Here is a 12,931-nt window from a genome sequence, read left to right as displayed (position 1 = left end):
GCCAAGTTACTTTGATATAATAAGGAATTGAACTTATGGTGAAATTGAGCCTGCAATTTCCTCACTAACTAAATCAAGGATTTCATTTCTTAACAAAATATAACTAAGTCAAAAGGACATTGAAACAAATCTTACTTTAGGGAGTTTAAGTGTTGATATATAATACATGTATAATCAGTGATCTAAGATACAAATAGAAGCTAAATTATATTATGTTGATGATATAGAATATATACATAAAGTAGAGCTCAGATCAGTAAGACATTGAGGACCAGAAAGAACAGTAAGTGTTTATTTATGTTAGGACCCATAATAAGGCTTGTTACGCAGATTTGGACCATAAATCAAATAATAGATGAAAAATAGTAAGATTTCATAATACAGCAGACATAGTAAAAATATGATATACCATCTACACTAGTAAAAGAGAAAGATGCAAATTGACCATACCTTTGTGATGCCCACCAGCCAATCAGGAGTGAGTATGCAAATTAACCCACCAATGGTGGTGGGTTAATTAGCATACACAGGCACTGAGCGGCCGGGTGCGGGGCGGGACACAGGCATTCTGCACCGCCCCAGCCGCTCTGGGCAGTGTGGGAAGGTGGAAAGGCGGCTCCAGGCCAGAGCAAAAGCGGTGCCGGCAGCCAGGAGGAGGAAGGCTCATTCTTGTACGAATCTTCGTGCATTGGGCCTCTAGTAGTTACTATAATTAATCATTCACTTCTTTAAACATGGAGCACTTATTATATGCCAAGCATTATGCTGGATGCTTAATAGGTTAAAGTATTAACAAGATGTATTTCCTGCTTTTGAGAAATTTATAGAATATCAGAGTTATGAAAGAATTCTCTATATTTCTGATTTTCACATTTCATAATGACATTGCTGATGTTGATATGAAACACTGTGATTATGGAAAGAACATGTGAACTAGGATTCAAAATTCCCTTGTTTTACTATATATTATCTGTAAGCCTTAGGCAAACCTTCCTAAGCCTCAGTTGCTCCATCTGCAAAAAGTTGGGATATTAGTACCTACCCTATCTTCTTCATAATGTTGTGTTGTGAATATAAATTAATTTAAAAAAATTCAGTCAATGAACCTGTGACCCTCTTTGCCATGGTATCCCGCAAAAGATTACTGTTTGATTTGTGTCCTATATTTTCAAGACTTCCACTGTTTTTTACTTAATCTTTAGTCTCAATTTAGATACATTAATTAAAAAGTACGATCCTAGTTCTGCTCATTTCCTACCAGGTCATTACATCTTTTGCTGTGTTTTCTTGTAGCTATGCTATAATTTTTTGGCCACTGTGTTTAAGAATATCCATTCACTTCTTAGCAGTTATTCTAGCTAAATTCATATGACAATTACTGCCTTGGAATTTCACTTTCATTTGTTGTTGGAATTAGAGTTAACATTAGTTCAAAATTTGGTAATCTTCACGGCCTGCTGTTTACCTTTTAGCTGGGTTTGTAGGAAGCATTGCTGATTCTATTTATGAAACAGCAGTAACTTAGTGGTGGTTTCAAACTATTATAGCTGCATGGGAAGCTAGATTGGTACGTTGTTTTAGTTTATTCTGAGGTATAATGCAAAACTGGTATCAAGACTTCCAAAATATAGTACATTCTTTTTCTGAGATTTTAGATTTAAAAAAAAAATTCTGAGCATCATTAAAAGTGACTATTATATAATTTAATTATTTCATGCTGAAACTGGATAAAGTCTATCACAATTGGGGTTGGGAGAATTTAATCTGTTTAGGTGCATGTAACATCCAATGGACAAAAGACCCATTGAACATAGAGTACTGAATGTATTTGAAGAGTTTCCACAACTATTTTTTCCTTAGAGGAAAGGATACAGGAAAATAGTTTAAGTTCTTCCCTTATTATTAGCCCATTCAAACTATAGTCAAATTGCCTGTCCTAGAATATTCTTTGTGCTTTTATCTTTGGTTGAATTTCTTTTGTTGACTTGAATGTGCTTATTTTTCTATTTGTATGAGTCCTACCTATCTTGGAGTATTCATATGAGTTGCATTTCCCCATAACTTCACCAACTAATATGTGTCTTCTTTAAACTTATCTTTTATTGTCTTACTACTCACTTTTATCACATTTGATATTTTACTTAATTTTTTTTTATTTGTTCATGTCTCTTTACCTACATTATATGATTTTTGCATCCTCTGGAGTTCTTCTTGTCCAGGCACTAAATTGTTTATGGTTTTGATTCAATTTTTAAGTGTTGGATTAGTTATTTTCTTTTTAGAAATGAAATATCAAATGTAAGTGGGAAGTTTAAGATAGGGAATAGAGAGTAAATGAAACTGTTTTTTACAACATCCTATATAATAAAAGCATAATATGCAAATCGACCAAATGGTGGAACTACTGGTTGCTATGATGCGCACTGACCACCAGGGTGCAGACACTGAACACAGGAGCTGCCCCCTGGAGGTCAGTGCACTCCCATAAGAGGGAGCACTGCTCAGCCAGAAGCTGGGCTCACGGCTGGCGAGTGTAGCGGGAGCCTCTCTGGCCTCCTCTGCAGGCAGACGGTAAGGAGCAAGGTGTCCCAGACTGTTAGAGCCCTGGGGATCGGGCCTAAGCTGGCAGGCGGACATCCCCTGAGGGGTCCCGGACTGCAAGAGGGCACAGGCCAGGCTGAGGGACCCCCCTCACCTCTCCCCTTCCCCAGTGCATGAATCTTGTGCACCAGGCCTCTAGTTTCTTAAATAAAAGAACACCTATGAAATAGTGCCTTCAGAAACATGAAATTGATGATTTGGCCAAAATATGGATGTAATAGCTTATACACTTTTACTCACCAACTCCTCACAGGACAATTATGTTATCTTTCTGGTATGTTTTATGTGAGAAATTATGAATGACCAGTAAATGAAATACAATTTTTAGTGAGTTTAAAATACTAGTTCCATGCAGCCAATTTCTCCTTCAGTTCAGACAATATTATCATTGTAATTACAGAAGTTATTTAAAGTTAGCCTTAAGATTGACATTTGAAAACTCCAGTTGATTACTTCTTAGCACTGATAGTCTTTGAGAAAGGAAAAACATAAGAAATCCAGACAAAATAACTTACCTTACTTTTTTATTGGATTTACCATCATATCAGTACTTACAATGTTTGACTTTTATCATCATTTGAAAAGCATTTATTAAATGACAAGAGTTGATTGTATGTCAGACTTTTCAATAGCTAGATAGAGGTTTCTTACAAAATACTGATAATTTGTTGGTTACTCCTAACTTCAGATCCCATTGAGGAGCTGGTCTGTGCTTTTTGTACACCCATAAAGTTTTGCCGACAATTTCAGAGGCTTGTGGACACAAATCTGTCTCCCTCTTCCAAAGCCTCCCGTAGAGTTCGTGAACTTGAGGTTAAAACCCCTGCTTGAGTTCTGCATTAACTCTCCAAGACTGAGCCATATAGAAACTGTGGTTAACTCTTCTGGATCACGTGTTTTGCTTTTAATAGAACTATCCACCATCACAACAGTGTTTTTAGTTTTGTATTTTTTAGGGGGATGGGCATAGTAAGAAAGGCTTTATTTTCGCCTCCTTTGAATTGTCATTATTTGGAGCTTATGGTGTCACCCTTGTAATCCTGAAATTGGGCGACAGCGACACATCATGCCAACATCGATGCCATGGTTTTGTTTATGGTCCACCAGCATTATAGTTTTTGTGCTGCCTTTTCTAAGGAAATAAAAAAATGTGCAGCATTATCATGAAAGAGGTGAGAAACCTTGAAACTATTTGCCACCAGTGTAGCCTTGTGAAAAGAAAGGTGGCCGCTAAGAGTGGTAATTGTGTGCGACTTCACCATCCCAGTGAAAGATGACTTTATATTGTCCAGGTTTAGGGTGCTAGTGTTATTAGAAAGAAGTTCTTTTTTTTTTTTCACCTGGGAATCTTTTTATTTTATTTATTTTTTTAAAATTAAATCTTTATTGTTCAGATTAGAAAGAAGTTCTTAAGAAGCTTTTCAAGTAGTGCTATATTCCAACCTGAATGGAAGTCATATCATCCAAGGAATAGTATGTAATGCTGAAATATATGTGTAAATGGACATGTTTTATTCAAACTGGACAGAAGTTTTCTTACAAAATAATTGATAATTTGTTGGTTATTCCTCACTTTAGGACTAAATGGGCAAATTACTGGGGAAATTCTTGATGATTGGCAATTTCAACCTCTTCCTTGCTGCGTGTTTTGATACTATAGGACAGTGATGGCGAACCTTTTGAGCTCGGCATGTCAGCATTTTGAAAAACCCTAACTTAACTCTGGTGCTGTGTCACATATAGAAATTTTTTGATATTTGCAACCGTAGTAAAACAAAGATTTATATTTTTGATATTTATTTTATATATTTAAATGCCATTTAACAAAGAAAAATCAACCAAAAAAATGAGTTCGCGTGTCACCTCTGCCATGCGTGTCATAGGTTCGTCATCACTGCTATAGGAGAAGAAAGTTTATTTTAAAAACTGATTTAAGTTTTAAAATATATTATTTTTATATACTGTATTTTATAAATTTTAGCATATATAGTATGCTTTAAAAATTATGTACTCTACAACTAAATCTAATTCAAGGTCTGAGCTTTAAAATGTCACTGAAAAATAAAAGATCTAAAATGTTTTCTTATGTGTGTGTTATATTAAAAGGACTTTAAAATTGTCTTGACTATTTAAAAAATAATTCTGCACAGTACAGTTTTCCGCCTCATTTTATTTTGGGCCAAAGCAGAATATGTAATGTGCTTCTGCCTACCTTTGCATTTGTTTCCAGAGGATGACTGGACTCTTATTGGTATAGATAGATTTAGCAGTATGTTAGTGTACATTATTTATGAGAGAGCCTACTTCATGTCAGAATAATAGGAATATTTATAAGTCTATTATAAGAAAGCCAAATGTGGATCTTTAAAGTCACTGATTTTGCAAAAACAGCAGCAGTAAAAATAAAACAAATAACAAAAAATAACTTTACTTCATCCCCCATTCCTTCAGGGGAGAAAAAGCTCTGGCATGCAAACACATATGGCTTATTGTGCTCATTATTTCTTTGGTCATGCTACAGCATTAAAGCTAGGCCCTGAATCCTTCAAGTTTGATGGTGCAGTAGAGGCGGTGGCAGTTCGGCAGGCTGAGAAGTATTACATCCTCCGTCCAGAAGTCATCGAAACCTACTGGTACCTGTGGCGATTCACTCACGATCCAAGATACAGGCAGTGGGGCTGGGAAGCAGCTCTGGTAGGTAAACTAGTTTTTCATTTCATGTGCAAGAGTGTTACCAAGTCCTTCTCTAGTGTCGTGATCCTCCTCCATGTTACCTCATGTTCAGTAACTGTGGGACTAACTCTGTTTATCTGATGAAAAACTCTATTAGTCAATTTATGTTTCTTAAACAGCAGAAGTAAACCTTAGAATCCAGTTTAGTTTTCTATTAGAGGTATTTTCCTATTGGTGTTCACTCATTGTTCTTATTGAGTAACTACAGAATCATTTATAAGGCAATTTTTCACTATGATTATAAAATTTCTGTGCTTCCCTATTAGAGGTCAAACTCCAAAAAAAGGGAAAATATTGTAAAGCTGCCCAGATTCACAGCCTGGGTGGATTACCCCCTCTTCATTTTAGCTTGTATTCTAAATAATTCCTTCGTGGATCACCATAAGAAGGAGCAATGAATTGTTACAAATTGTTTAGATTGATGGACAAATACATATATTTGAAATGGGGAGTTTTTAATGGTTATTAAGTAAAGAAAGCAAGTGGTTTACTCTTACAGCACTCACCTTTGAGAGAACCTCCTGGCTCTCAGTACCTAGGGAGGAAGAAAATCACTAGTCTTTTTGTGGAAGTATTGCTTATTCCTGGGAATGAGGAGTGTTTTATTCTCTAAGATATACTAATTATGATAAATAGTACTATCTATGATGAATGTTTATATTTAAATTGTTTGACTTAAATCTGTAGTGTAGATAGAATGAGAGAATTCTAGGTGAGATAAGTAATGTCAGTAAATTGCTCAGACAAGAATATGCAAGATATATTCTAGAGCAGAACATAGACCAATTTATGTAAAAAGGTTTCACAGTGGCAATGAGAGAGGAGTTTAAAGCCATTGTATGGATGGCCTTATGTGCCAATAAAGGGATATGTACTTTACTCAGTGACTCTGGAAGGAAATGCGCGCACGTACACACACACACACACACACACACACACAGACACACACACACATCTCTCAGTTACGAGATAGGTGTTTCTCACATGGGGATAGAAAGTCCTTTGCCTATCTAAAAAGACGATCATATGTTCTTTTTCTTCACCATCTCCTACCCACCAAAATTCCCTAACTTTAAGAATCCATTATAGGACTACTAAAGATTTTTCAAAGGGGGAGGAACTACTGAAGGCTTTTTAGTTGGAAGTAACAAAACACAAGGATCTGATTATAATCTGCAGACTGGTGGGGTTGGGAGACCACTGCAGTAGATGGGAATAATGCAATAAAGACTTGAACTAAGGTGAGGACACTCACATGTCATTGGTCATCCAGACCTGGATAGTCCTTGTGAAGTTTAACAGAGAATAGTAATGGAAGGTGGGTATATAGAACAGGAGCAGAGGCAGCATTTGTTGATGCTGCCTTTCCACCTGGGTCCAGAGTTGGGAACGTAGCTGCTAGTGAAACTGTGCTGCAGTTGAGAAGATAGCCGGACTGTTGCTACAGTGGCTCAGGAACGGGACACATACTTGTGTCAGTAGCAGTGGCTTACTAAAGCTTATGTGAATCAAACAGTATTTTCCATAGGGGCAATAGACAGGTAAAGTAATCCTGCAATGTGTCTGACTTGAATGTTCCCTAATATTTAAGGGTTCTTATTTAGAGGAATAAGGAAAATAGATCTGAATTAGGAGTGAAGGGTTTGGGTAGAAGTATCCTCTCATTGAGAAACACTAGGATAATTTGTCCTGTTTCTAAGGTCCTTTTTCCCTGCACAGCTTCTTAACATATGGCCCTACTCTTATCCATTAAAAAGAGGTTTGACAAACTCAAACTTTAACCCATATCTGTCCAAATTTGAATTAACAGGAGTTAGAATTTTGCTTTTAATAGCCCATATAGACAGACACACAAACAGTAAATATTATCTCATTGCTATTATTATGTAGAGCTTCTAAGTAATGCTTTTTTTTTTTTTTAGCATTTTTGGATTATTGTTTATCCTTGGAAGATATAAAATTGCATTTAAAAATTTTAATTCAAATTGGCCTCCCTCTCGATTTGTCAGAATTAGTGAGACTTTGTTGTGTCATACAGGTCTCGAATCTAGTGTGAATGACTTAAATTTGACTCCTAAGTTAGGAATGTATAAGATGTCTTAAAAGGGTTAAAGAGTTTTGAATAGGGAGAAATTCCACAGGAAACAGGATACCTCAGTCAGTTTTTCCAGAAGAAACTATTTTCATTTGATAATAAATTGTATTCTTAAACTGTCAAATTCTCATATAGAGCTCTGTGAACTTTTGACGGGGTCCCTTAACTTGACCTTCCAAACTTGAAATTTGTGTCCTTGATTCTTTTGTCTGATCTCTTTCATAGGCTATTGAGAAGTATTGCCGAGTCAGCGGTGGGTTCTCTGGGGTGAAGGATGTTTATTCCTCGACTCCTGCCCATGACGATGTGCAGCAGAGCTTCTTTCTCGCTGAAACATTAAAGTAAGTGGAGGCCTTTTAAAAAGTTTTACATCTTTAATATTTAGCTGAATCTCTAGAAGAATGGCAGAGGTAGATATTTGAGATAGATATTTAGTCAAATGAGAGTTTAGTACCTTTATTTTCTCCTAGTTCTTTAGTGTGCATTAGAATCACCTGGAAGACTTCTTAAAACACAGGTAACTGGGTCATCCTCGCAGTTTCTGACTCAGTAGGCCTAGGGTGGAACCTAAGAATTTGCATTTCTGACAAGCTCCTAGGCGATGTGGATGATGCTGTTCTGGAAACCACACCTGCACTACTAGTAAAATCTGTTAGTATTCACAGTCTTTTGGAGAGTACATGACCGTAGTCACCCATCCTTTCATTGGAGATTCCCATAAACATATACATAAAGAGAACGATGAAAAAGGAAAAAAAGTCAACTTTATTATTTGGGCTTATACTCAAAACCTCAGGCAGGAAGAAGGTGGAGACCTTAAATATGTCCACTTCCCTAAAGACTACAGAGTAAATAGCTCTTGATACTTTCTCTTTGCTTCATATTTCTATTTCCTGTCTATCTGTACCTGAATGCCCCATAAAGTGTCACTTTGTTTAAAAAAAATGTTTATTTTTCAGATATTGTTCAGGTTACTTGAGGATAAATCAGTAGACAAAAAGGACAAAAATTTCTACCCTCCTGAAGTTTACATGCTAGTATATTTCTAGCTTAAATTTTGGTATATTATTAAAATTTCTATGTGTCAAACAAGGTGTCTCATCCTAATGGCCATCTTATTTCAATTACTTTTATTATTTCTACTGCTCTGATTTTTCCCATCTTTTCAGTTTGTGCATTATAGAGTTATTTCTTTTTTCCTTCTAATATATCACTAAGTCTTTATGATTCCTGTTACGTTGTTTTTTTATTTTGCCTCTCCTTTCCATATCTGCAGTTGACGCTAAGCCACACTCTTATTACTGCTGAGGTGGTTTAGAACATCTGCTTGTAGTCAGTTCCCTCCTTCTAACAGTCATTTCTGTTTTGATTTATCCTGTGTGATTGGGCCTGAGACTCTGAGGTAGTTGAAAGAACTCTGGACTGGCAGATAAAACCGCAGGAGCTTTAGTTATATACTTGCTACGACCTAGCTGAATGAACATGTCAAAATAAAATTTCTTTGCTTTCAGTTATCACATCTGTAAACTGTTGAATTTGACCCAAATTATTTAAGAGTTCTTCTTTTATTTTTTTAAGACCAGAAAAATTGTAAGAATAAAATACAATGAGTATTTGTGTATCACCTAGATTTACCTATTGTTAACATTTCCCCACCCCTGTATATATGTATGTATACACACACACACACACACACACAGTTTTACTATTTATTTATTTTTTAAAAAATGTTTGCTGTATAATTTGAGTTACCAGATTTCTGATGCTTACACAAGTGTTTTAAGGAAAGGGCATAACCCTATGTAATCACAGTACAGTTATCACACTGGGGAAAATTTAACATTCATATAATACTGTTGTTTAATATGTAGTCCATTTTCAAATTTCTCAATTGTTCTAATAATGTACTTTAAAACTAATTTTTTAACCCCCAGAGGATCATTTGTTGCCATGTCTCCTTAGTCTTCTTTAACCTAGAACAAAGTTTCCTTGCTTTTCATCTTTTGTGACATTGATGAAAGTATTTAGACTAGTGGCGTTGAAGAATGTCCCTCAGATATATATCCGTGTCTCCTTATGATCGGGTTTAGTTTAAAGATTTTTGACACAAGTATTATATATATGTATTTAAGTTCTTTCTTAATTCTGCCCAAGTTGATTTATAGATTCATTGCATTTCCACTCAAAATCACAGGAAGCATGATGGACCTGGAGAGGATTATGCTAAGTGAAATAAGTCAGAGAAGAACAAGTACCATATGATTTCACTCATATGGGAAACCTAATGAGCAAAATGGACTAACAAAATAGAAACAGACTAATGGATAGAGAACAGACCGACAGCTGTCAGAAGGGCTGGGGATTGTGGGGCTGGGTGATAAAAGGTGAAGGGGTTAAGCAAAGAAAACCCTCATAGACACAGACAACACTAGTGATATTACCAGAGGGAAAGGGGGTGGGGGAGGTAGAAGAGAGTATAGGGGGATAAATGGTGATGGATGGAGACTTGACTTGGGTGGTGAACACACAATACAATATACAGATAATGTTTATAGAATTGTACACCTGAAACTTATATAATTTTATTAACCAGCATCACCCCAATGATTCACTAGAAAAAAAGATAACTCAAAAAAATCATGGGAGACTTTTTTGTAAAAATTAATAACTTTCTAAATTTCATGTGGAAATGCAAAGAACCTGGAATTACCAAAACATGTTAAAAAAGAACGAAGTTGAAAGCCTAACACTACCTGATTTTAAGACTTATTATAAAGCTATAGTGATTGAAGCACTCTGATATAGATATAGATATCATTATACAAATATCAGAGTGCTTCAAAAAAAATTATATATATATATATATCTCAGTGGAACAGAATAGAGAATCCTGGGTGGGAAGAATGCAATACATTTATGGACAACTGATTTTTAACAAAGGTACAAAGACAGTGAAGTGAGAAAAGATAGGCTTTTCAGGAAAAGGTGCTGAAGTAATTTCATTTCTATATGTATATACAAAAAGTCAGCTCAAAATGGATCATAGATCAAAATTGAAAACCTAAAAAAATACAACTTTTAGTAGAAAACATAGGAGAAATTTTTTGTGACCTTATGGTGGGCAAAAGTTTTTTTAAGATACTGCATCAAAAGCATAAACCATAAAAAAAGGAATTGATCAATTGATCTAAAAATGAAAAACATCTGCTCTTTGAAAGATGTTTGAAAAAGAATGAAAGAAAATTAAATGAAACAATGAAAAGTGTCTAGACTATATTTCGATAATAAGATAACATGCAACCCAATTTAAAACGGAGAAAAAGAGTTGAAGTGTCTACTTCACTAAAGAAGATTATAAAGATGAAAAATGAGCTCATGAAAAAAAAGTGCTCAATGTCATTAGTGCAATTAGAACTACAGCGAGACACCACTACACTCCTATTAGAATGTCAAAGTAGACCCACACCTGAAGAGACGTCTGCCTTTACTTTCTGACTTTGGACTTTTTGTGTGGAGATGTAAAGCATGGAGCATCTTACAATTCTGAGGAAAAAGTCAAGAATATTACTAAGATCCTGATTACTGGGGGAAAAATTAAAGAACATAATCTGCCAACTCAGAAAGTCCTTTCCACAAATGTAGCAGAGAAAGAAAACGTTTTTACTGTGAATAAGCATGAAGCCAGACTGCCGTTTGCGTCACAGGCCCAATGCAAAGACAGGAAGAAATCTGGCCTTTCCACATAGCCAGGTTAGGTACAATCCATTAGGCACCTGTGCTGAAGATAGGTGATAATGCTTTCTCCACAGCACCATTCGCTGTACACAGTTCATTCTAAATTCACATGGTAACTGGGTGGTCATCCGTGTTAGTTAATTGCCTTTATCCAAAGGAAAAATAATACTTGCATCTTAATTACAGCTTTGAGAAAGGCACCTACACTACCCTCCCATAGTGACTAAGAGATTGGGGTGCTATTTCCCTTAATGTTTACATTTCAAAGACAGCACCCTGGCCTTTGAGGAAAATGTTTCTGGATTGTAAAACTGGCAAGAGGTTTATTTTGCTTGTAAAAAGATTTACATACATATCAAAGGGAGAATTACAAGTTTTCTCAGATAAGGTCTTTTGGCACCAGGAAACTTTGGATGTCATTAACCTTTACAAAACTGGGATCTCTGATTATGTTCTACTGCTGACTTAACCAGCCTTTGTTACCACCTGCCTCTGGACTGTTTGTTTGGCAGATAAACCCAATTGTTTGTGTGGTTTAGAATCCTGTCTTTTAAAGACAAAATCATCCTAATTTATTTGACCCCTAAAGGCAGAGGGGCATGAATTCCCTTTAGCTCCCTGACATCTCAGGACAAGATAATCCATCCCAGCATACCAGAAATGTCTGCCTTCTTCAGTTAATCTTTAAACACTGCATGCGTATTTTGCACTGGAATCCATAATATGCCCATCTTTCTTTCCATTTTTTTCTTCCTCACCCCTTCCCCCCAGAAAACAACTTTAAGATGTGACAGAAGATGTGGGGAAAGGCAGAGAGGGGCTGATCTTTTGAAGAGATTAATAACTATATGTTTTAATGTATCATCTTTTAGAATGTAATTTCCACTGATTATCTTCAATTTAATTTGATTTCTAGCCAGTCAGTTCCAAAGACATTATTTAAATAGTAGAAGTATAAATGAAGTTTTAAGTAAGTTATTTTTCAAACAGTATTTTTCTTATGAGTTCTTTGTAGTCCTTAATGCAAGCCTTTTTAGAGTTGTAACATCTATGCATAATATGCCCGACATTGCCATTGTAGTTGTGAAAAGAATAAACGAGTCCTCAGGCTTGTTTGATAAATAAACAGAGGACTAAGTAAGAGTACATTAACTTGGTGGTGGGTTCTTTCAGCCTTACCTTTTCTCTATAGACACTTAAATGCTTCTCCTCAGACTTGGTTGACCTCTTTCTGAAAACGTTTCTTGTTCAGTTACCACTAACACTGTGTTGATGACTTCTGGCAACACCTCCCTTGAATGTCTCATCTTTTTTTTCTTTTTTTAATATATATTTTTATTGATTCGAGAGGAAGGGAGAGGAAGAGAGAGATTGAAACATCAATGATAATGAGAGAATCATTGATCGGCTGCCTCCTGCATGCCTCGTACGGGGATTGAGCCCACAACCCAGGCATGTGCCTTGACTGGAATCGAACCTGGGACCCCTTAGTCCGCAGGCCGATGCTCTATCCCTGAGCTAAACCAGCTAGGGCGAGTGTCTCATCTTTACGTAAGAGAAAGCTAAAAGATGTAAGTGAACAGCATTTAAAAATAGCTCTAAAGGTAACCAAGACACCCAGTGAAACTGAAGTATTTAATAGCACCTTTTTATATACCTACAGGCTCCAGTCAGTGTCATTCGTAATGTGTTATCTCTAACCTTGAAGTACAGTTTCAAAAAAATCTTTATTAGAAGAAAAGAGTATCTAGTAGTCTGGTAGCTGAA

The 12,931-nt window shown here is 36.0% G+C and overlaps 1 protein-coding gene across 3 annotated transcripts in view; it reads left to right on the top strand.

The window, feature by feature from the left end:
* The window catches only part of MAN1A2 (mannosidase, alpha, class 1A, member 2), a 62,012-nt gene that overhangs the window by 46,587 nt on the left and 2,494 nt on the right, over nt 1-12,931 (top strand). For 2 of the 3 annotated variants that reach the window (XM_005859943.2, XM_014534526.1), the window contains exons 11-12: nt 5,123-5,295; nt 7,655-7,770. In XM_005859943.2, the coding sequence (XP_005860005.1) occupies nt 5,123-5,295; nt 7,655-7,770 (289 nt within the window). Of the gene's footprint in view, nt 1-5,122; nt 5,296-7,654; nt 7,771-8,388; nt 8,453-12,931 lie in introns of those variants that run through there. The other variant, XM_014534525.1, reaches the window with a different exon arrangement.

This window comes from Myotis brandtii, unplaced genomic scaffold (assembly GCF_000412655.1).
Source record: "Myotis brandtii unplaced genomic scaffold, ASM41265v1 scaffold131, whole genome shotgun sequence".
Lineage (NCBI taxonomy): Eukaryota > Metazoa > Chordata > Mammalia > Chiroptera > Vespertilionidae > Myotis > Myotis brandtii.
The sequence above is the reverse complement of the archived record's forward strand: the minus strand, read 5'-3'. Positions and strand labels throughout refer to the sequence as shown.